At 35.6% G+C, this 25,592-nt stretch overlaps 1 protein-coding gene across 3 annotated transcripts in view; it reads left to right on the top strand.

Annotated features, from left to right (window-relative positions):
* Positions 1–6,060: 6,060 nt before the first annotated feature.
* The window catches only part of LOC144967418 (epithelial cell-transforming sequence 2 oncogene-like), a 58,539-nt gene continuing 39,007 nt past the window's right edge, over positions 6,061–25,592 (top strand). The window contains exons 1-15 of one of the 3 annotated variants that reach the window (XM_078904589.1): positions 6,074–6,126; positions 7,316–7,395; positions 8,743–8,979; positions 10,181–10,216; positions 10,584–10,660; positions 11,358–11,520; positions 12,719–12,859; positions 13,842–13,926; positions 14,438–14,555; positions 15,576–15,708; positions 20,417–20,556; positions 21,275–21,401; positions 23,201–23,316; positions 24,272–24,465; positions 25,057–25,146. In XM_078904589.1, the coding sequence (XP_078760715.1) occupies positions 8,782–8,979; positions 10,181–10,216; positions 10,584–10,660; positions 11,358–11,520; positions 12,719–12,859; positions 13,842–13,926; positions 14,438–14,555; positions 15,576–15,708; positions 20,417–20,556; positions 21,275–21,401; positions 23,201–23,316; positions 24,272–24,465; positions 25,057–25,146 (1,618 nt within the window). In that variant the 5' untranslated portion in view covers positions 6,074–6,126; positions 7,316–7,395; positions 8,743–8,781. Of the gene's footprint in view, positions 6,127–6,147; positions 6,169–7,315; positions 7,396–8,742; positions 8,980–10,180; positions 10,217–10,583; positions 10,661–11,357; positions 11,521–12,718; positions 12,860–13,841; positions 13,927–14,437; positions 14,556–15,575; positions 15,709–20,416; positions 20,557–21,274; positions 21,402–23,200; positions 23,317–24,271; positions 24,466–25,056; positions 25,147–25,592 lie in introns of those variants that run through there. The other 2 variants (XM_078904588.1, XM_078904590.1) reach the window with 2 other exon arrangements.

Here is a 25,592-nt window from a genome sequence, read left to right on the forward strand (position 1 = left end):
ATTCGCGATGGTGGTGTACGAACGAATCGGCGGTCTCAAGAAGTGGGTGAGAGAGGGATCTAGTAATGACTTTGAGTTTGAAACGAATATTTTAGTGTTCGTGGATAGCTCACACGGTAGAGCCACGCTCTCACCTGCCAGGCGGAGTTGTCGTACCAATAAGGTCGCAGGTTCAAACCCCACCACCGCCGCGAAAAAAATTTTTTTCTCTATTGTCTTCTGGCACTTTTCTATTCACTTCATATCTTGTCATTAAATGTAAACACGTTGCTGTGCTTATGAAAGTTGTAATCAAACCCATGTATCAAGCTGAACAAAATGACCAATCGTGGTGTTAGATGTTTCAAAAGCTGTGAACACTTTTTCACTCTGTGGCTCACTTTGAACACACTTTGTAATGTGACCAATGACCTCGAGCACATGGAAAGTTAATATAGATCATCTCCATTGATGTTTCCTCTGTGACCTCTTGTTGCTATGCCTGCCAAGCTATTAACATGGATGCTTTTTAAACTATATCTTATAGTTTGAGCCTCCACTTCTTCAACCAATCAACATACAGTGCAACACAAAATTATGTCAGTTATCGTATATTTTATTAAAATTTATTACATTTAAGTTGTTTTATTTTTGACTCGAAATTTAAAATAACGTGTATTTTGGCCATGAAATCAACCGCTGCCCGTGAACGGACAACCTGTAGCCACCTTAAGTACCTGCCTCTCAGCTGGAGTAAACAGCATGTAGATAGTATGCGCTTGGCTAAGAAGCTCACAACATTGCCATCGGGAAGTGTATAGATAGTATGCAGATGACGTCACTCAGGCCTTTGTTATTGTTTTTGCCATCCGCGTTTGTGAGTTGTTCTCACTAAACTGTATTAACCAGACTATAAAAGTTCATGGTTACACAGAGTTTGTGTGTTGGTCCGTTATGCTTCCGGATGGCAATGTTGTGAACTCCTTGGCCAAGCGCATTCTATCTATAGTCTGGTTAATACAGTTTAGTGAGCATTGCTCGTAAACGCGGATGGAAAAAAAAAACAAAAAAACAATGACAACGACCAGAGTGACGTCATCTTCATTCTAACTATAGATAGAATGCGCTTGGCCAAGGAGTTCACAACATTGCCATCCGGAAGTATAACGGACCAACACACAAATTCTGTGTAACCATGAACTTTTATAGTCTGGTTAATACAGTTTAGTGAGAACAACTCACAAACGCGGATGGCAAAAACAATAACAAAGGCCTGAGTGACGTCATCTGCATACTATCTATAGATCCTGAGCATCACTCAGAATTTTAACACAGATGACTGAAAAAAAACTAATCGTGTCGTCAGGTTTTGAGATGCAATCCCTTTATCAGTGTGTCAAAATATGAGAAATACTCACTAACTGGCCTGACCAATTTGTGTGTTTGACTAAGTTTGACATGTACTAAGGGTCAGGCGTGTCGTGTCTGGTTATCCTGGACAAGCATTATATTAATACGCTTCAACAGTCATAACGTCACTTCCCTCGTAATGACGCATGGTGACTTAGTAACTGGCTCTAAACTATCGGAACAATGACGGACGCCCTTATGAAATATTTCTCCGACGAGCATAAATGCGTATCCTTAAGAAAAAAACATAATAAATCTGATCATGTTTTGACTTTTACACATTCTGATCACAAGACATATGAAATGTTCTAGTCAGCATGAAGAATAAATAGTACCGATTTTCTTTGTTTAGAACCACGATGGCCGCCGTTGCTGGGCGACCCGACATCAGACTATTGAATCCAATTTCTCATAATATTATCCGCAATCAATCGTTAGAGATAAAACTTCATGGATCACTCAAACACAAACCAATGACACCCCCATCCCTCCAAGGTCACCCCAACATACATTCGCTCACAAACATAATATCACACACACGCTCAAACACACACACACACACACACACACACACACACACACACACACACAACTAGACCCTCTCACTTCTCTAATCAATGGATTCTTGGAAAACGCCGCGAGTCACCCTCGCTATCACCAAAGGCATTCACATTTGAAAATGCTGCCCTAGGCCTAGAATATTTGCTACTATTGACTGATGTCACATACGGCCGTGGCTTTCTATAGATAGTATGCGCTTGGCTAAGAAGCTCATAACATTGCCATCCGGAAGAATAACAGACCAACACATAAAACTGTGTGTAACCATGAACGTTTAAAGTCAGATTAATACAGTTCAATGAGAATAACTCACAAACGCGGATGGCAAAATATAACAACAAAGGCTTGAGTGACGTCATCTTCGAACTATCTATATGTCTCATATAGCGGCAAGGGAAAGAAGATTGTTTTCTGCTTGTCTCTATTTTTATCATATTAGGCTACAATTCCCAATTTTTCATTAAAATTAATTTTTCTTCTTCTTCGTTCAGCTTATCCCCCATTTTGCAGGGTTGCCATAATGAATGCCACATCTCCATCCATCTCGGTTCAGAGCATCATCTTCCTCCAGGCCCAGTTCTTTTATATCACCCTTTACCTTATCCCACCATCTAGTCTTTGGGCGTCCCATTTTCTCCATTCCTGCTAATTGTAAGTCCAATACTTTCCTTCCCACGTACCCCCTATCTCGTCTCTTTACATGTCTGAACCATTTCAGTCTATCTTCTCTCATCTTTATTGATACATTTATAACTTCAGTCAACCTTCGAATTCGTTCATTTCTCACTTTATCTTTTCTTGTCCAGCCAAGTGACCGTCTCAACATCCTCATTTCTGCCACCTCAACTTCTTTATTTTCATCACAATTAGTTAAACTTATTATATTAAAATTTTGTATACGTACGTCTTACTTTCCTCTTCAATATTATACGCAACGATCTTGAAAGTCTTGGGTAAACAGTGCTTACTGTGCTTTTATGGACAGCACGTGCCTGTTAAGAGTATCTAAGGTCTTTACATACAGGAAACAAATAGTCAAGGGGACGAAACGGGGTAAATGACAGGAAATATTCTGATTGGTTATTGCTTAGTAACGGGCTAACCATCAATTGTTTTTGTCTTTCGCTGGAGAAGGGTTTTGAGACCGAAACGTTTCGTGATAAGAGTTGTTTAAAAAAAAATATTTGGAAGCTGTTATATATGTATCTTTGTGTAATACTTTATACTCTAGCAGCCCAGTATTCATTTTAACCCACCACCGGCCCTTTCAAGGTACAGTTAGGAAACTAAGTTTATTTGTGACCGACGTGAACAATTAATTTGGAGGTCTGATAGCAGGAGGCGATAACGGGCCCTTTTTATACATTCCTCTTCTGCTTCCATTAAAGCCAAAGCTTAAGGCTGAAGATTGTGTGGCCATCTTTTCAGTAACAGGGGTTTTAGAGGGAAGCAAGGAGCGATATTTTGGTCATCAAGGGGGGGGGGGGGGGGGGTGGATAAAGAGTAAAGATGATGGTTTGTTCTTGAGTGGGAGATTTCAAAATTAAATGCTGAGTTTCTTGTTTTGCTGTTGTTCCGGTTCAAATGGCCAGTTGGAATTTCGAGTTTTCCGTTTTGTGCTTTGTGAAATGCGAGGAGTTTATTGATGGAACGAATTTTCCACTGGAGATCGTTCATGAACTGAGTTACGCTCATCTCCCGCCCATAGTTTCCACTGACAAATCTGGCCTCCCGACGTTGGACTTTTTCTAGCTCAATGATTTCTTGTATGGGCCTGACATAATATGCTTCATAGCATTTCTTTTTCACAGATTGGTGGCAGTGGCGGATTTGTCTGTTGAAGGCCATGGTTTTATTTGCCTTAGTAGCTGTGTTGGCAATATGCTTCTGCCACTTCATATTACTGTCCAGGGTCACGCCGAGGTACTTTGCATTCTCCACGTATTGTAGGGCTTCGTTATGGATTTCATAGTTGGAGTCGATTATGTTTTTCTTTTTGTTTGTCACCCTGAGGACATGACACTTTTTGGGATGGAATTCCATTTTCCATCTTGCCTCCCAGCACTGCAATTTATTTATATTTTGCTGTAGTATCAACGTATCGTCCCTGTTTTTTTAATCTGTACAAGAGGCTGTCATCTGCGAACAATTTCAACGTGGACCCCGGATGTAGACCTTCTGGCACGTCATTGATGTAAATGAAAAAGAGGAGTGGCCCGAGAACAGTACCTTGCGGTACTCCTGACTCAACTTTTGTCGTGTTTGACTCTTTACCTTCGACAATTACTTTTTGGACTCTGTTACTCAGAAAGGATTCAATCCAGCTGGTGGCATTGTTAGCAATCTCGTACTGTTTGATTTTAAGAGACTCCTGTTGTAATGGAGAATAATTTGCGTTGGTTTGACAATATTTCTACTACAACAATAAGACCATAATAGTTTGGATTATCAGAGCTGAAAATAAGTATACGTCGTTGTGATCGATGTGCACTTATTTGCAGGATTGATAACCCAATTCATTATGGGCTCATCGTTGTTAAGGAAATCTAAAAAAATGACACAAATATTGTCCATTCAACCTCCCCCCCCCCACCCCCCCCCCAAAAAAAAAACAAAAAAAAAAAAAAAAAAACACACAAAAAACAAACAACAAAATCAAAACAAAACAAAACAAAAAAAAAAAAAAAAAAAAAAAAAAAAACTAAACACAACAAAAACAAACAAAACAGAAAAAAAAAAAAAAAAAAAACAAAACAAAACAAAACAAAACGATAACAAAAAAAACAAAAAACAAAACAAAACGATAACAAAAAAAAACAAAAAACAAAACAAACTAAAATAAACAAAACAGACAAGCAAACATACAAAAAAAAATCTCCCGATAAAATGTAGTGTACCACATGCCAGAAAGCAGCTTGAAAATGAAAATGAGAAGTTCTGTTATGTTTACCCTGTCTAATTCTATGGTTATTTCTCTTCAATTAAACAAATAGACTCAACCCCTAGTCAAATACGCCTCATCAATTCAACATTGGAGCATCTAAATCATCCGGTATAATACACATTTTAAATGATGGGTTAGGACCGATGTGCACTTATTTACAGGTCTGATAACCCAAATTGTCATGGGCTCGTTGTTGTTATTGGAATGTCTTTTATTAAAGCATTGTCCCTCCCATTCACACATTCTCTTTGTAAAAGTGTTAATGTGACTTCAACATGTAGCCAGCAATGGTCAGATATTGCCCGTATTTTAATGGTTGTTATGTTAATTTTCTTGCCTAGTCCTCAATATCTTCAAAAATTATGTGCACATATTTGGGGGCCTGACAGTCAGTCAAACGCAACATGGCCTTTAATATTGTTGTAATGGACAATATTGTGCGTGGATTTGAAAGTATTTCCATTAATAATAATAAGCCCCTAACAATTTGGGTTATCAGTGCAGACCTGCCAATAAATGCACGTCGCTTCAAAATTCGTGGGAGATGATTACAACTGGTTGGCTTAATAAGATTGAGAGAGGGAATGGGAAAAACATTCTCAAGCGCATAATGGACGGTGCTCCCATTTCGAGCCGAAATGTCCCAGCAACTCTTGGACTTATCTTCCCTGGCTTTGGACAGGGCTGAGCGTACGAGATGGACGTCGGTTTGGAGTTTGGACGAATTAAATCCACCGAGGAGGTATGGAGATAGACTCATCGAAACTGAAAGAGAAGTTGCCAGGCTTCTGTACCAACAACAGGAGACACTGGATGGCGGCGAATCGACTTCGGTTGAGACACTGCATCATGGCGGCGTCGCTTCATCAGTGGGGATTTGCCACCTGTCCCACATGTACGATTTTGGACAAGAAGCAAGAGCCCGAAGCCGAACACCCGCAGAGCATCCAGTCGTTGTGACGAAGCTTACGGCGGGTTCGCGACCATACACGAGTGTGGCGATGAGTTTGTGGCCTGGATAGATCATCATATCATAGTAGTGTGACACCATTAGAAGCCGTTGTCGCTTCAAAGAAAATAGAAATGAAATTGGGAATTAGGTCCCTGTACCATAATTTTTTGTCAATGTTTATTGAGTCCCTTCCAATCTCGCATAGCAACGCTTCACTTGCGCAGGACAATACCGGAAGTTTACAAGTCGAGAAAAACAGGTTTAGCCTTGAAATTGAAAGGTTTGGCGAATATATTTTTTTCTTGAATTATTTCTGCAGAAAGTAATAATGATTTTAAAATACAGAGCTCGATATTAGACTCTTAGTATGAAAGGTCAATCGATTACTTAAAAGCGGTCTCTTTAATTCCCTACAGAAACAGCCAAAACTGCTAGTAGATCTAGATATCTATTATTTCCAGTACTGTATGTAACATGTAAGAAGTGTGACTGTGACTGAGGATATCAAGATCTTTCGTTTTGTGGCGTTGATTAAAAAAAACCTTAAAATATGGTTTTCGACCTTTAAAGAGAGATACACGGGACGGAATTCGTTGCGGCAAAGTTTTATTTCCTTCTGCTTATGCTAATCTAATTTATGTTTTGGATTGCACTGCCTATTTTAAAATCAAAGCAGCACAATTCCCCACCTTGGCCTTGATACAATAAATACCCTGCTCTGATCAACATAACAATTTCTCAGCTCATGTCTTATATTTATATAGAAGGAACGGAATCAACGTCACTCAGCTCTTTGTTATTGTTTTTAGCCAGTGATTTTTCGTGCCTACTAAATTTAATCCTAATCTAGATATATTACTATCACTCCGACTATAAACGTTCAGGGTTACACATAGTTTTGTGCGACTGGCGGATGTTATGAGTATTTTGGCTAAGGGTTACAAGAACAGGGAGTAGAAAGAAATAGAAAGACATAAATATATATATATATATAAATATATATATATATATATATATAATATATAGATAGATAGATAGATAGATAGATAGATAGATAGATAGATAGATAGATAGATAGATAGATAGATAGATAGAAGAAGAAGAAGAAGAAGAAGAAGAAGAAGAAGAAGAAGAAGAAGAAGAAGAAGAAGAAGAAGAAGAAGAAGAAGAAGAAGAAGAAGAAGAAGAAGAAGAAGAAGAAGAAGAAGAAGAGAGAAGAGAGAGAGAGAGAGAGAGAGAGAGAGAGAGAGAGAGAGAGAGAGAGAGAGAGAGAGAGAGAGAGAGAGAGAGAGATTTTATTGTTGTTTTTATTTCTTTTCTGTAAAAGACATGAGTTGAAGAGTCAGAGCACCATAAATTTGCCTGATGCGTTGTTTACATTGATTGCTTGATCGGGTTATATTGTGGTATTACTATTACTTTTTGAACACATATTCAAATTTTAGATTTTCCTACTGGTCCTCTTACAGATATCCACTCACATCTCATGATCTGTGGAAAGATGAGGATGGACGGTTAATGAATAAAATCTTTTTGGATCAAACAGATAGTATGATGGTTTATATATCTGTAAAATAAAATAATTCTTACTCAACGGGACATAGTTAATAATGTTGATGATGTCACATTGTGACTTACTTTCTTTTGACTTATGCCTCTTGGCTCCTGGTGAAGCACAGGGCCTCAAGAGCACTTTTCCATCTTCTTCTGTCCTTGGCACAGACCTTTGCGCAGGTAAGATTGGAGACGCACAAATCTTGGTGAAGGCTTATCCTACAAGTCTGTTTTGGATGACCCCGTTTCCTTTTCCCCTGTGGATTCCATTCGAAAGCCTGCTTGGTTATATTACAGGGCTCTATCCGCAAGGTATGGCCAACCCATCGCCACTTTCTGCATCTGACTTGGACATCCATTTGCTATTGGTTTGTTCCTGTCCAAAGGTCAGCATTTGACACTTTGTCAAACCAAGTCACATTGTGAAACCAAGTCACATTGTGAATTGAGATAAAAATAATCCTGTACACAGAGAATGGAGTGGCACGATAATGCCTTATAACTGTGTTAAAGAATGATATTGCAGTGCTGATGGTTTTCCTCGGATTCGCGGAAATCCGCGATTTTGGAGTCCAGAGGAGGAATTTCCTCCTTTTAAAAATTACATTTTCTCGAAACAATGTGCTAGCAATGAGAGAGTTGATGTGTGGTGGAACACACAGGTGCAGTTTCCCACTCTCCAGAAGTTAGCTAGAGTATCAATGATAGTCTATCATCTCAATTGCTCTAAAAGTGGGGTTTAGTGCAGTAAAAATGGGGCTTAAAGGCAATCGTTCATTTTCTTACTTTTTCACTTTTTGTCACCATCAGCACTGATATTGCATATTGTACATAATAAGGTAATGTAGTTGCTGGTGGCAAGGTCTCCAGAAAATTATATCATATACCTCTGATTATACTTGTAAAAATTATGAGACAGCTGCCAGTTGTTCAGGTTGAAAGATATTCTTTGCTTTAAGAGGTTTGACTCACTACAAACTGCACATTTGTTCATTTTTTTAAATTGTGCAAAGCATGTTTTTACAGCAGAGAAAGATCTAGACTATTAGGCCTAATAGTAAAAGATCAATATATTTTCATGATCCAATTATTCTTCAATGAGTTACTTTTGGGAATTTCAAGATGACATGTTCTTATAAGGTCTATTTATTTCTTATAACGTCTTTTAGTATATTATAAGCTTATTTTATTGAAAAGAGCGTATCCAGCTGCTAACTGCTATGAATAGTTAATAGTTTATCCCTCAGTTATTAATAATTACTTTGAATTTTTACCCTACTTTCGTGGATCAGGAACGTTTTGGTTAAGATTCAAGTCTTTTTCACTTTCTCAACTATTCCAGATTTGATGCATTTATTTGAAGGCCATTTTCACCTTAAAAATGGCATCGATGACCAAAAAGAAGACAATCAAAATGCAAACCAGGCTTGCAATCACAGAGAATGACAGCAAAGTTTTAGGCAGACCTACAACTATGAGACGTGAGAAAGCTGTAACAGATGATAAGTTTCACACGGCAAAATTGAAAACTCAAAAGAGTGCCTGGACTCCTATGGTGAATAAACCATCTAATGAGCAGGTAAGGCTATACCATATATTTTTACTCATATGTCTCTGGTGTTGATGGTGTGATAGTTTTTGCACCCGCTCCCAAATATGAAGAACTGAACTTGATCTCAGGTTGGGGAAATTTTGTCTCCTCAGATTTGTTCACTTAGCAGTGAAATAGATTACTAGGTCTCTGTAGATTGGACAAAAATATAGGTAGCATTATGTCATTGAACAAGGACTTTGCCATGTGACGAAGGCAATTCTCAACATCTTATTTGTAACAAAAAATACTTGTATTATATAACAAACTCAATTTATGTCCGTTTGGCAAGCCATTTCATTGCGTTATTAGTATTCATTACAAGAAAGAGGCATATCAAATAATGAAAGACAAAAGGATGAACAATCATAATCTTCTAGATTTCCACCTGGGCTAATTATTTCCCTTATCCTCTTGAGATATTATACTTTGTGTAATGTTTGTGGTCGAGTCAAAGCTTTGTGTAATGTTTGTCTTTATGGTCGAGTTGTATGACTCTCAGTTTTTTATATGTAGGTTGAAGGTCAAAGCACACATTGGACTGTAATGTTGAGTCCGTTGAGTAAAGAGCATTTTCTTACTTTACTCAGGTGTAAAATCAGTACTAGGCTGGAAACAGCATTCTCTTTATCACAAAGAAATTATTATAATTTAGCTGCTTTTTTTTTTTACTCATGATAATAGGGTGTTTAACCCTTTCCTTACCACCTGCATCAAAATCGTCACATTTGTTACGACACAATATACATTTTTCTTATTCACATTTATTTTGTACACCACAAACTTTGAAGAATGATCTTTGTTTAATTAAAAGAACATACAGTTGTTTTGTAGAGAGTTTTTTTGAGTTTAAAAAGTTCATTTATCTTTTGGGAAAATACTGAATAGGATCAGTAAGGATAGAGTTAAAGGCCCCATGACTAACATTCATCATTGTAAATCACTACGACTTTACCTGTAGTTTACTAGACATCATTAATTTCACTTATGGAAGAGATCTTGTGAAGTGGGCTTGGTTCAGTTTCATTTACAGGCACAAGGCATTTTAGGATATAACCATTGTTATTAATATCCTGTTGCTAACTTGTGAATTATTTTTTTGGCATCTGCGCTTGTGACCCATTTTGATCGTTTCAGTGCCAGTAGAAGATAAATAATAGTTTTTAAATGCCAATTTTATATATTTCAGATTTTCAAAGAGAGGCGAGACTTGGTTTCCCATTGGGTAAGAATCATAATTTATTACATATTAGGATCAAGGCTTGGCTGTTCGCTGGTTTAGATAGGTAAATAAGTAAATGAATAATAATGAGAATGGGATTAATGTGATGCTTTTGTTACTATTTGATATGTGTTTTTTAAAAGAGTTTAAACCCTAATGTTACTTTCGTGTGTATTTTCTTTTTATAAAATCTTCTCATTTTTATTCTGCTCTTTTATTGGTTTTTAAAAGTATCTTTGAAGCATGCTATTAAAAAAAATTATTTTTGACTATATATCGGCAAATATAGATTCATTTCTCATTATTAAATAGAATAGTCCTGTATGTAAAATTTTCACATTGATTAAAACAATTTTTTTTTTTTTTTCAGTTTGATCTTTGGAGTGATTCTCAACGCAAGCGATTTTTGGATGTCATTTTTCAGCAATGCACACGATCCCAGTACAGGTCAGATTATAAATTTAAGAAAAAAAATGGATATTGTCATGTATTATAATATATAATTATAATGTTCTTAATACAACAATTATTTTGTGCTCCTGAAATTCTGCATTGGCTGCCAATGAGGCAGCACATTTTATTCAAGATTTTATGTCATTGGTTCAGTAAATCTTTTCTACTTAGTAAGATCTAGTAACGTTTCTAAGATATAATGGGTTAAGTTAATGGCAGAGTTAGCTACAGCCCTTAAAGTCTTTATTTTCATAATAAACCTTTTTGTATAACAACATTTTGCTTGTAGAATTCCCATAACATATAACATAAAATAGCTACGTCTCATTTTAGACCTTAAATAAAAACCTAAAATTTGAAATTACTAGAACAACATATCACGATAGTAGAATGTATTTGATATTCTTATTTAGGATCACAAACTACTACTATTATTTTGACTTATAGTCAAAATCAAAATCATACATTTTGTGCATAAAGTTTATGTATATTGTGTTTGTGTGTGTGTGTGTGTGTGTGTGTGTGTGTGTGTGTGTGTGTGTGTATGTGTGTGAGAGAGAGAGTGTGTTTGTATGTGTGTGTATTATTATTATTATTATTATTATTATTATTATTATTATTATTATTATTACTATTACTATTATCTTTATTATTATTATTATTATTATAATAATTATTATTATTATTACAGGTTTGTCCAGACTTGGTTCAACGACCGAGTTCCCATGCAACATCTTGACTTCACTGTGGTGCTGCCACGGTTTTTGTCCCTCTACATCTTCACTTTCCTAGAGCCAAAGAGTTTATGCCGAGCTGCCCAGGTTTCATGGCACTGGAAATTCCTGTCTGAACAGGTTAGTGTGTAAACAAGGATTTGGGGATGTCAGGGGGAAGTGGGGTGGTATTGGGGTTAGGAATTGATATTTGTTTTCTGAATGCATGTTTTATAAAAAAATTAAAGTGAACTATATATATGGCCGATATCCATGTATTTGTTAGATGAAAATTCACATTATTTATATTGCTCAAAGTATATTTTTGAAATTGATACAGATCATCAATGCATGACTCCAGTCATGGAAGCGAGCTGTTTAAAATCAAACTTGTTTTCTTTGAAAGTGAAAGATGAAATTTCATCCGTCTGCTGATTGATCTGAGTTTGACATATGAGATGCGCCAAGCTAATTTTTAGTATTTTTTAGTCTAAATTAAATATACAAGATATTTTAATCATTACACATTTATTTTTTTACTCTAATTTAAGGGACAGTTGCATCCGTTTACTGCTCTTTTAGGGGGTCCTGATAGCTCAGTTGGTAGAGCACATGCTTCACAATCAAAGGGAATGAGATCGAACCCGAGTGCAGTTTATATTTTTTTTTGAGCCCCCCTGTCCACCCAGCAGTGATTGGGTAGGTGGGTCTGTTAGATCTGGCGGAAATTACTTTGCAATAGACTAGGGTACTATCCAAAGGGTTGCAAGCAAATGCTATTTTCCGTTTCATGCTATAGAAACTGCGATAAACACCGGCTCCATTGGGCTTACTGACTCTGAAGGCCTGCTACTCTTTTAGTGAAAATGGTAAGATGGGATGCCAAGTTTGAGTGACAAGAACCCTTTCTCTCTCTCTCTCTCTCTCTCTCTCTCTCTCTCTCTCTCTCTCTCTCTCTCTCTCTCTCTCTCTCTCTCTCTCTCTGTGTAGTCCTTCAGAGCCATTGGGCCCATGAAGCCGAAGTTTTATCCCAGTTTCTTTAGCGTGAAATGGACTATAGCAGTTGCTTGCTATCCTTTGGATGGGACACTAGTCTATCGCAAAGTACTTTCCACCAAATCTAACAGACTCAGCTACCCATTCACTGCTGGGTGGACAGGGGGATCGGAAAAAATCTTGACTGCACCCAAGATCGATCATGGTCCCTTTGTGTGTGGAACGAGTGCTCTACCAAATGAGCTATCGGGACTCCAAGAACCCTTTATACAAAAGATTAAACATCTTAAAAGTCACATGATATGCCATTGTTTATATGTTGTACTTTCCATGTTTTATGAAGGAAACGGTGTGGATGCCCAAGTGTGTCCGACTGGGATGGTTTTTGCCGTACACACCCGCAGACAATGAATATGGTGCTTGGAAGAGGCACTATGTCGCATGTATTCATACATTGGATTACCGCATGTCTCAAGGAAGATCTGTAAGTATGTGAGAGGGTTTTGTTGGAGCCCAATGCATGGTTTTCTATTCAAAAAAAGAATAATAGATTTTTAAAATGTGGATTAGTGAAAGCAAGTTTAATTGGAAATAAAAAATCCGAAAGAAAACAAGAAAAAAGCCCCCCCCCCCCCCCCAAAAAAAAAAAACAATTTTATTGTCATCTTGTCTTGATGACTAACTTGAAATTTAATTTTCTGAAAATGCATGTTTTGTTTCTTGAACTTTTTATTCTATCTCTGCATAACTAAATGTTCCAGTGTTCTTTTACATACCATAGAAATGCTATATATTACAAAACAAATTTTTGCTGATACAAGGTGGTCACAGAATTATACAAACTTATTCTCTATCATTTCTTTATGATCTTCCATTTGAGTCAAATAAAGATAAAAACACAGCGAATTAAAACTATAAAGAAGAAAACAAAACAGCCATCCATAAATAATATATTTTAAAACCCCAAACCAATCGTTGTCTTAGAACTATAAGTTCTTTTCTATAAGTATTAATGACAATTAATATTGTAAATCACCGCTGAGTACTTATGTGGAAGTTGAGCCACTATATAAATAACTTATTATTATTATTATTATTATTATTATTATTATTATTATTATTATTATTATTATTATTATTATTATTATTATTATTATTATTATTACTATTATTTTGTTCAATTGATTGATTTCGTAAGGGAATGGTCGTAAAACACAATTTTACATCATTCTTCTAACATTCCAATATAATTAATATGCACTTAGTAAAATAAGGAAAAAGAAATAATAATGATAATAGATTATAGAAAAAATGAAAAGAAAACTTAAAAAATAAAAATTAATATCAAGGGTCACAGAGAAAATAATACTAAAAGATCTATTTTGGTAAAAATGTTTCTCCATGGAGATTTATATTATTATATAAATTTATATATTTATATTTATACCCCAATATTTCTTCATCAGGGCAGTTTAGACAGAAATATTGATAGCCGGCACAAAAGACCGAAATCTCCACAAAAAACAGGTCATTTGTCAAGGGCTGACTCTCGTAAGTCTGTTGTTTTTTTTTACCATGTTTTCATGAAAAATAAATGAACGTAAGTTTATTTTAAAATAAGGACATTTCTACAAATTCGTCGTACTCATCAAGCTCTACAGTACTTGAGATATTCTGATTTAAAGCCAAATTTCCATTTTAATCAACACAAATTCACCAAAAGGAAAAACAAAACAAAGAAAAGGAGAAATGAAAACAACAAACTAGCAGTATGTTATTTGATTGAAAGAAAACCAGTTTATACATCACATCTCGCCTCGCCTAAATTAGAAAATGCCCAAAATTGGCACCCCCACCCCCTTTTCTATGGATTGGCCAAATTGCACCCCTCTCCCTCTTTCTCTTGGTCAAATTGCACCCCTCCCCATTCTATTCCGACCTCTCCTTCTACTGATGTTTGACCAAAGTGCACCCCCCCCCCCTTCTATTTGATACACTAGAGTAAATCTATAAAAGTGGATAGTGTGCAGTATTGTTACTGGTTCATTTATTCTTATCACAGGTCGCCTGATGGACATACGACCTCCTTGGCAAGGACCTGACCTCAAACCCAGAGACTTAGTGAAATCAAATCAGGCGCTTCTAACAGATCAAAATCCCAACGATCCTGTTAAACCCAAGTATGATGATTTGATTTTATTCCATTGTTTATTGCTTCAAAATTTGTCAATTTATATTGTTCATTTTGATAGATTAAAACCCAATGTTACCACTGCAGCAAACGACTAATCTTATCGAGCTCAAATTTAAGATAATTTAATTTAATTTATTATTTATCTATATTCTCTTAAATGGGGCTGTTTGTTATTGTTGATAAAAATGATAATATATTTTAAATAGTGCATGACCCCCATGTACAGTTGGTTTAGTGCGCTTTACAATCTCTATAACCGATATAGATAATATGTTACAAGCACGAAGAAGAAGAACAAGCATACATTAATTTATGCACAAAATCAACTGAATGTCCAGCTGCATGAATGTGAAATATTCCTGTAATTCGTGGAAAGTAGAAAGAGGATGAAAAAAATAGTAGTCATTAAGAGCCATAAGTCCCATGGAGCTGGAGTTTATGCCGATTCCATCCACTTGAGTATATGTAATGGCTTATTTCGGACTTATATTGCAACAGCTATGATATCCTTATATCACACTATTTTTACCACATAGAGTTCGAATTTTTAATGTGCAACTATGATTTAAATTAAATACTATTTTTAAAAAAAATACACACACACAAGTTCGGACTAGAGGCCATAAGAATAATCTATCTCAATTTATATAATTATTATATAATTTGTCGCTATTAATTCTTTATTCTATATTTATACATTTTTATGCTTTTACATATAAATTCAAACTGGGGGTCATACGGACAACATATATCACTTTGTAATATATATATATATATATATATATATATATATATATATATATATATATATATATATATATATATATATATATATATAAGTATATTATTATTATTATTATTATTAATATTATTATTATTATTATTATTATTAGTTTTATTATTATTAGTTTTATTATTATTATTATTTTGTAATAATAATATTATTATTATTACTAAATAACATAAAACCACATTGTTAATTAAGTAATGTGTTATTTCGTCTTAGGTCAGATTTTGTGATGCACAACAAATTTGGAATCCGTCGATGTGTTCCTGAGACAACGTTGGCTTCAAAATCTCTGGACTTTGAGATTGGGATGGACTCATCATTCCGAAAGAAAAAGCACAGAGTTCTTATGGTGGGTAGATGGGCTGGGCTTGTTTGGGTTGGAAGGAGATGTGTAGTTCTTATGGTGGGTAGATGGGCTGGGCTTGTTTGGGTTGGAAGGAGATGTGTAGTTCTTATGGTGGGTAGATGGGCTGGGCTTGTTTAGGTTGGAAGGAGATGTGTGTTCTTATGGTGGGTAGATGGGCTGGTCTTCTTTGGGTTGGAAGGAGATGTGTAGTTCTTATGGTGGGTACATAGGCTGGACTTGTTTGGGTTGGAAGGAGATTTGTAGTTCTTATGGTGGGTAGATGGGCTGGACTTGTTTAGGTTGGAAGGAGATTTCTAGGTCTCGTGGTGACTAGATGGGCTGGACTTGTTTGGGTTGGAAGGAGATGTGTTTGAAATAATAAAAATAGAGAGATGAAATGCTTTTCAGAAAAAGATAAAATTTATGTCTATTTTTCTAGAATCATAGGGAAACAGAACTCTTTGCAAGAGCGCATGACTAACTTTATATTCAGAACATTGTTAAGTTTGGTTTATTTTCGAATCCCATTAAAAACAATTCTTTTTTAACTGTAACGTTTATAATACTCTTTAAAACGGCAGAGCTTTGTGATAGACAAGAATGTTGTTCAGAAGCAGTTATCACTATTTTAACTGTTTATTGAATAGCAATATTGTTATTTATGTCTTAAGTTTTAAAATCTTAGCATTTGATATGTTCATGTTTCCATTGTCCTGAAATCATACAAATAACGTTAAATGAATAACGTCATAAAGCAATGTACAATCCACATGGTTGTGAACGAGTTCTGTTAAGCGACCAATATTTCAAGATTAGAATTGAAAATTTGAATCTGTTTGGTCTGCTTGGGAATTAAATGCTTCAAATTATGTATGGTGCATAATGTAAAATGAGAAACTAGGGAGCAGGCACTGGTGTAAGATAAGGTTCCAAAGCAGTGCCAGAAAAAGCAAGAAAGAATACAAAAAAAAAAAACCATCCCAAAAAATTAGCTAGCCTCGGCTGTGGATTGAACCTCAGACCTCCTGACCATCAGTCAGACGTCAGAGATTTTTTTTCTTTCTTGCTTTGTCTGGCACTGTTTCATACACACTTTTTGAAAATGTAAATTGTTTCTATTTGAAAACTTATATTTATTTGGATTTGAATAGTAGGAAAGTGCCAGAAGACAAAAGAGAATAAAAATAAAATTTTACACACTTCATTTTCTCTTACTATATTTATTTGTATTATTTCTACATTTCAATTATAGCAATAATTTTTGGATATTCATCCTCTTTGAACTTTTTATCATTTTTGAAATCATGCGTCCACTCTAATAGACATTTTTGAAATGTTCCACCCGAGTAATGGACAACTGTTATATTCAAATTTGTGCAAGATGTGAGTGGGTACACGTAGAAGACAGAGTCACAAATTGGTTTATTTAGTTCACATGAGATAGATGAGATTTACTTCAAAAGCAAAAATGGTTATATTTGTCCATCAATGTATTTAATTCACAAATTCGATACGGTAATAGCCAAAATTTAATCCTAGACAAAAATCTTCATATATATATATATTTATATATATATATATATATATATATATATATTTTTTTTTTTTTATACTGCCACCTCGTCAGTATCATCCAAAAAGATATGTAAAGAAAAATCAACAGACTGAAATCGATTTCAGTAAAAAGTAATTAACAACAATGAATATAACAGCTAAAAAAAAGAACAAAATACCAAACATGGGATGTTTTGGGCTCAAAACCCTTCTTCAGCCAAAAAACAAAAAACAATATAAATTTTCTATGTGTAGTTCATTCTGACAGAATACCATATTAACATATTGGACCCAATGCGAAGCAGAGAAGGAAAACATTTTTTTCTCTAATTTTTTCAGCCGTTCTTAAAACCAAACTCCACAGTATGGACTGTCAAATCTAAGGTTTTATATCCCCTCTACGAATTTTATATGAATAGTTGTATTTAATGTCTGCTTTTATTTCAACCTTTGATTTTAATTTTTGATTTCTCTTTTATTTTAAATTATTTCATATTGAGTCAGGAAATAATCCGGGCTGTTTTCACTTTTGTTTATGTATTTTTATTTTTATTTTAAATGTACACAAAATTGAATTTTAGAATTATTTTCAAGATAGTCATGATTTTGATTTGATTTTAAAAGCTGGTTCTGCATGTGGATATGTAAATATCTTTTATTAATGTGACGTTTTACATTCACATTGCTCCGCCTACCTTAAAAATTATTTTTAAAAAACAAAAGAAAATCAAAAACAAAATAAACAAACCAAAAAAAATAAAAAATTGAAGATGAAAATTTAAAAATACTAAACCAAATCAAATGAAGGCATTAACAACAACAACAACAACAACACAACAACAACAAAAACAACAACAACAAAAACAACAACAAAAACAACAATGATTACAACAACAACAGCACAAAACTAAAACAAACTAGCAAACACAACAAGCGAAATGAGAGTAAAATGAACCTGTAGCTACTTGAAGCTCAAGAAATAAAGAACAATAGGAAATGAAATGTAAGCTTCAATTTATTCAACAAAGGCAGATGATGTGGACGTTTCAGGTTTCCCCTTTATTAAAAAAAAATATTAAAATTGAGGTTTACATAGCGCAATATCCACAATGTGCTCAAAGCGCTTTACAAGGGGTCCCTGGTCAACAGCAACATTTAACATGTAGGACAGGACATGACGCCTGTTAGGCGATATTACAATTTTTCGGACAAAGACAACGCTGTTAACGGCCAGGTACTCATTTTACACCTGAGTACGGTGAGAGAATGTGAGTAAAGAGCCTTTTCCAAGGACTCAACTATGCGCCGAGCGCAAGGCTCGAACCAAGGACCTTCCGATCCGAAAGCGAGTGTCATACCACTAGACCACATAGCCGCACAACACTTTATCAACAAAACACGATGAATGAAACACTAAGGATGGATAAGAGATGTGAGAATGGCGTCGTTTAGGTGAATGATTCACATTATCTGTCTTTGATGATGAAATTGAAGCCATCGTTTCATTTCCTTCATTATTTAAAATGAAAATATAATGCACAGAGTATTTGAATTCATTGTTGAATGTCATATTACGTAAAGATTCATTTATAAGCATGCGTGTTTAGATTTATATGAAAATTATTTAGAGTCAGAAAACATAATCACCTTTGATATAATTCACTGTATGTGTTTGTTCACCTGTGAATTTATTTTGTATGCATTATTTTATTTTTTTCGAAGTAATTATTTATAATTGAAAGATGTGATAATGGGGTGAGAGTGATCTGTACTGCTTTAGTCATCTGATATTTGGACAATAACACATAGACAGGTTTAAGGACCAGTAGTATTTCTTCAGAGCCATCAGGCTCATGGATCTTGAGTTTATCCCATTTTCTATACCGTTAAATGGACAGTATCAATTGCTTGTTACTCTTTGGATAGGAAGCGTCTATCGTAAAGTACCACCAGCTACAAAATCACTGCTGGAGGGATGGGGGTCAGAAAAAGAAATCTCGACTTCACCTGGGATCAAACCAGGTCCCTTTGCGTGTGAAGTGAGTGCTCTACCAACTGAGTTATCAGGACCCCTGAGGATCAGTAGGCTCTTCCATAATTAAAAAAAAACTCACTTATACATTTTTCCACATTTAAAGAAAATTTTCACACCAAATTTCATTCAGCATACAGTGACCGTGTTTCATATTTCATGCTAACCCTTGTAGTTAAAAATAAATAAATTAAAGAATGATCTTTAAATATGCAGTTTTGTTGTCTAGTGGTATGACACTCGTCTTCGGATCAGAAGGCCCTGGGTTTGAGTCCCACTGAGCTGTGCTTAGTCGAGTCCTTGGAACAGGCTCTTTACACACATTCTTTCACCACAGGTGTAAAATGAGTACTTGGCCATTAACAGTGTTGTCTCTGTCAGCAAAAATTGTTATATCTTCTAACAGGCATCTTGTCTCGTTCCGCATGTTGAGTGTTGCTATTGACTTGGGACCTCTTGTAAAGTGCTTTTAGCACTTTTAGTGGATATTGCACTATATAAATGCTCTAATAGATAAAACAGGTCTAATATGAGAAAAACTGGCATCTCAATAAATATGTCAAAACCTTTTTGTAATGTTGGATTCGCTCACTTGTTGACCAAAGAGGTGACAGTTGGTGTAATAGGTTTATAGCTTGACAAAAAATATCTTTCATTGGGACAAATTGGTCATAACTAAATATACTCGAATCCATTAATTCTATAGCGTTCAACATTTATGTGAACCGGAGGGATTTAAAAGCATTGTCATATAAATTAACATGGTAATAATAGCAACAACAATGGCCCTAATTAAGAAAAAAAAGCAAAGCAAATGTATAATGAAGATTTATTATTTTGATGATAATAATTTATGAAAAAAAAATTGATATCGAAATTTTACCTATATTTATTATTTGAGGATTATGAAGATGATGACAATGATGATGAGGATGAGAATGGTAGTGATGATAATGAGGATGATGATGATAATGGTGATCATGATCATGATAATGTTGATGGTGATGATGGTGATAATGATGATGGTGATGATAGTGATAATGAATATGATGATAGTGGCTATGACATTTTTAAGACACTTAAAACAGTAGCCATTAAAAAACATTTCTTCCTCCTTTCAACCAGTCTGGAGAAGATTACAAATTGCCCAAAGCCAATAAGTCAACATTACGAGATCAGTTGAGTGCCGTCAACCACGAAGAGAAACGACTCCATGATCTCGTGAACACGGATTGGATGCCACCAACTGCCTCCGTCATGAAGAGGTGAGGAGAGAAGAAATCTCTATAGATAGTATGCGCTTGGCTAAGAAGCTCACAACATTCCCATCCGGAAGTATAACGGAACAACACACAAAACTATGTGTAACCTTGAACGTTTATAGTCTGGTTAATGCAGTTTAGTGAGAATTACTCATAAATGCGGATAGCAAAAAACAATAACAAAGACCCGAGTGATGTTAACTTCATTCTATTTATACTGTATAGAAAGAATGCAATTGACGTCAATCAGCTCTTTGTTATTGTTTTTAGCCAGCCATTTTTATGAGTAGTTCTCACTAAATTGTATTAATCAGATTCTCAATCTTCAAGGTTGTTTCGTTATATGCGGCTATGTGGTCTATGTGGTATGACACCCTCTTTTGGATCAGAAGTTCCTGGGTTTGAGCCTCGATCGATGCATAGTTGAGTCCTTGAAAAAGGCTCTTTACTCACATTTCTCACTGTACTCAGGCAGAAAATGAGTACCTGGCCATTAACAGCGTTGCCTCTGTCCGAAAAAAATTGTAATATCGCCTAACAGGCGTCGTGTCACTGCCTATATGTTAAGCATTGCTGTCAGCCAGGAAACCCTTGTAAAGTGCTTTGAGCACGTTTAGTGGATATTACGCTATACAAAAGCTAAAGTCTTACGTTATATCCTGCTGGTTGATGTTGTGAGTTTTTTTACATTCATTTTTTGTTTTGTTTTCATCTTTCACAGTTTCCGTTCATCGCCTGTGAAAGGAACTCTTCATGCATACCAGCAGGGACAAGTACAAATCGGTGGTCGCATCACGTCCACCAACCCTAGAGTCATCATCATTTCATCTAGGATACCGGCTGCAGAGGTGAGTAGGGCAAGGAAAACATCTGGGGGGGTCCTGATAGCTCAGTTGGTAGAGCACTCGCTTCACAAACAAAGGGACTGAGATTGATCCCAGGTGCAGTCGAGATTTTTTTTTTTCTGACCCCCTTGTCCACCCAGCAGTGATTGGGTAGCTGGGTCTGTTAGATCTGGTGGAAGGTACTTTGCGATAGCTCGCATCCTATCCAAAGGGTTGCAAGCAATTGCTATTGTCCGTTTCACGCCATAGAAACTGGGATAAACTCTGGCTGCATGGGCCTGGTGGCTCTGAAGGACTACTTTTTTTGTTGTTGTTGCTTTATCCTGGGGGGGGGGGGGGGGGGGGGGCTCAGTTGGTAGAGCACTCGCTTCACTAGCAAAGGGATTGAAGTAAATCCTGGGTGAAGTGGAGTTCACTCAGAAGTGATTGAGTAGCAAGGACTGTTTGATCAGGTGGAAAGTACTTTGCGATAGACGAGTGTCGTATTGAAAAGGTAGCAAACAATTGCTATTGTCCGTTTCACAATATAGAAACCAGGATTATCTCCAGCTGCATGGGCCCAATGGCTCTGAAGGACTACTTTGTTTTACATGGGTTGATAGTTTTACATGGTCATTCATGCTGTCATAATGACGATCTCCAGATACTTTTAGTTTGTAGTGCATCTTTAAATGTATCAATGTTCAGCTTGAGACTATGAGGGGCAGTGTGGCTCAGTGGTGTAGTCTTAGTTTCATACCGGAAAGGTACAGAGTTCAACTACCCTTTGCACTATGTGGCCATGAGCAAGTGACCTTGCCCTAGCTCACTCTGGGTCACTGCATTGTGGCTGACACCTGGGGTAATCCAGTCTTTCCTTGGAATAGACCCTGAAGACAAATGTGACTATGTGGTCTTGTGGTATGACACTCGCTTTCGGATCGGAAGGTCCTGGGTTCGAGCCTCGCTCAGCACATAGTTGAGTCCTTGGAAAAGGCTCTTTACTCACATTCTCTTACCATACTCAAGTGTCTGTGTCCGAAAAAATTGTAACATTACCTAACAGGCATCATGTCTCGTCCTACATGTTGTTGCTGTTTCCAAGGGATCCCTTGTAAAGCGCTTTGAGCTTGTTTAGTGGATATTGCACTATAGAAAAGCTCTATTAAAAGAAAAGCTCTATAAAGCCCCCCTTTGAGAATAATAAAGAGAGTTTTAGTTGTGCCATAAGCGGAACTTTCTGGGAAAAATGGGTTAAGATGGCTGTGAATGTTTTTTGGAGATACATGAAAACATTTGATACCATTGCTGCTTATTTTTCATTTTACTTGTCCTAATTTTAGTCTGACCCAACCAATCAGACTCATATTTTTGAAATTTATTGGTGGCAACGACTAAAAGTTGGCAAAGACATCTTTGGTCGACTGTTTTCAGAATGTACATTTGATATGGCTATGTCTAAGCATTTTTGGTTTATATGGAGCAGCGTGGCTAAGCGGTATGGTCTTTGCTTTGTACCCAAATGGTACTGAGTTCAATCACCCGCCGCTACATTGGGTGGTCTTGAGCAAGCCTCCTAGTCCTAGCTGATGCCTGGTTTATTCCAGTCTTCCCTTGGAATAGACCCTAGAGACAATTTCCTCCTTTGGGATGAATAAAGGGAATTTTTATTTTTTTTATTAAAAACAGTTTATTTTTTTAAAATTCCAATTTTTTTTTGGTATTTTGAATGAAAGAAATTTAAGAAAAATAGATTTGACAGTTTTTGGGAAGCTGACTCTACAGGGAATAATATTGATTTAAAAAAGTATTTTTGGTTTCAGTTACTTCTGGATGCAGTCCTTTTTGGTGTGTTGCCAGTAGTGTATGAATATGAAGGGACGACGGCTAGGTCCATTGTACAGCAAGTGGAGGAGGTGTTGGAAGGCCGGAATGCACAGTTAGTTTCATTTTAGTGCTACAAGCATTAGGATTTTTTTACTAATATAAGTGTCTCTTTAACTTACTTAATCCTAGAGATTTTTGCTACTTTTCAAAATTGGAAAAAATGTTTTAAAATGAGCATGTACATAGATTAGATAGTTTTATTCAACTATCATTAACATGTAAAAACTAAAATCATTAGCTTTGATACTACTCCTGTAATTTGTCTCAGAAAAAGGTAATAAATTGGAATGGGGTGAAAGTAACCCAGGTAAAACTACGGATATTTTCGGTGTTAGGGTTGAGTGAGTTAATTCTCTCCTTGACTGATCATTTTTTGTTTTCCTCGAAGCATCAAATTCGGCCCAAAAGGAATAAAAGTATATGATATACATAAGATAATTTTGTTCAGCAAAACAAGCTTGACAACCCAGCATTAAGTTTTTATAGCTAAAACAACAATATTTTGTCAAATTTTGTGATGTGCAGCTATGTGGTCTAGTGGTATGACTCTTGCTTCTGGATCGGAAGGTCCTGGGTTCGGACCCGTAGCTTGACACATAGTTGAATCATTGGAAAAGGCTTTTTACTCACATTCTCTCACCGTACTTGAGTGTAAAATGAGTATGGCTGTTAACAGAGTTGTCTCTGTACACAAACATTGAAATATTGCCTAAGAGGCATGCTAAGCTTTGCTGTTGGCTAGAGGACCGCTTGTGAAGCTCTTTGAGCACGGGTTACGTGTTGTTGTTTGTCAGGGACCCTTTGTAAAGTGTTTTGAGCATGTTTAGTGGATATCACGCTCTATAAAAGCTCAACTTTTATTTAAACGATAGGATGTTCCAAAATAAAGACCAGAAGTCTCATAAAAGTTACAAATTGTAGTTGACCTCTATCTAGAGTTCATGGGCTTTTTCTCTTTCTTTATATCATTTTAATTTTATTAAAAATTTTTTTATTTTTTTAAAAAGGAGTATAGGTCTCTTCTGTCATTGCAATGAGCCTAGCGAGATCCTTTTAGCCCACGGATGTACGGTGACCCTTGACTCTTTAAGCGACGAGGAGGATGACCAATCACGTGAATTTTTTGAAGCCTTGTCCAATCATATTTTGCCTGTTGAAATGGGTGGGCAGTTTGACATATTTGTACCTCTTGCCACTTCAGGTAAGCCTGGTTGAATTATTTGCAATTTGCATACCATGTAGAATATGAAATCCTCTTATAAATACCAAATGCCTGCAGCAATTTACAGTATTGGCTAAAATACATTAAAATATTATAAATAAAATATGTTCAGATTTGATTATGTCTTCCATTGTAGAACAAAAAAATATTTTTTATTTGAAGATAACGTGATCTAGATTTTTAAAATTGTTTTCTGAAATTTTTTCAACCCTATTATTTTCAATGTTACAAAGCCGTTCATGCATTTTTCTACTATATTTAATCATTATTTGATTATTTAAAATCTCTATTTACACACAATTTGACCATAAATTGAATATTCAAAAACTATATTTATATATAATTTAACCATTATTTGATTATTTAAAACCTCTATTTACATACAATTTGACCATTATTTGATTATTTACCTCTGTTTACATACAATTTGATCATTATTTGATTATTTAAGACTTCTATTTACACACAATTTGACCATTATCTTGATTATTTAAAACCTCTATTTACACACAATTTGACCATTATCTTGATTATTTAAAACCTCTATTTACACACCATTTATTTGACCAGAGGAGGGCATGGAGATGATGGTTCAACTATCCGTCTTGACCAGTATGCAATTTTCTACCCCTACAGGTCTGATTGGATCATATAACCATGGTGAGTGAAAAGTCTTATGCTTTGATCCTTACTTAGTTTCCTTCAATCCTTTCTTTAAAAAATATAGCCTTGTGGAGAACATTGTGCTTTTTTGAGTCAATAAAAAAATTGATACGCGCACAACTCTACTGAAAGATTTGAAAAATAGAAATGTATTTTCTACAGATAGATAAACAGATAACTTGATTTCCTTTTATAATTTAAAGTCAGTTTGAAAGTTCGTTAAGTCAAACAGATATCATAAAAAATTTACTGAAGACACTAACACCTCATGACCACACCCTCAACTCTATCTGTCCAGTAGAGTCCTTACTTCCGTTGTGTTGATTTAGCGGTGATCAGTGTTATGTAGTAGTGTGTTCTCATTGCGTGTATGTTTATGTGTGCGTGTGTGTGTGTGTGTGTGTGTGTGTGTGGTGTATACATATGTGTGTGTGTGTGTTTTG

This window comes from Berghia stephanieae, chromosome 3 (assembly GCF_034508935.2).
Source record: "Berghia stephanieae isolate SIO BIC M18660-M18661 chromosome 3, UCSD_Bste_1.3, whole genome shotgun sequence".
NCBI classification, from domain to species: domain Eukaryota; kingdom Metazoa; phylum Mollusca; class Gastropoda; order Nudibranchia; family Aeolidiidae; genus Berghia; species Berghia stephanieae.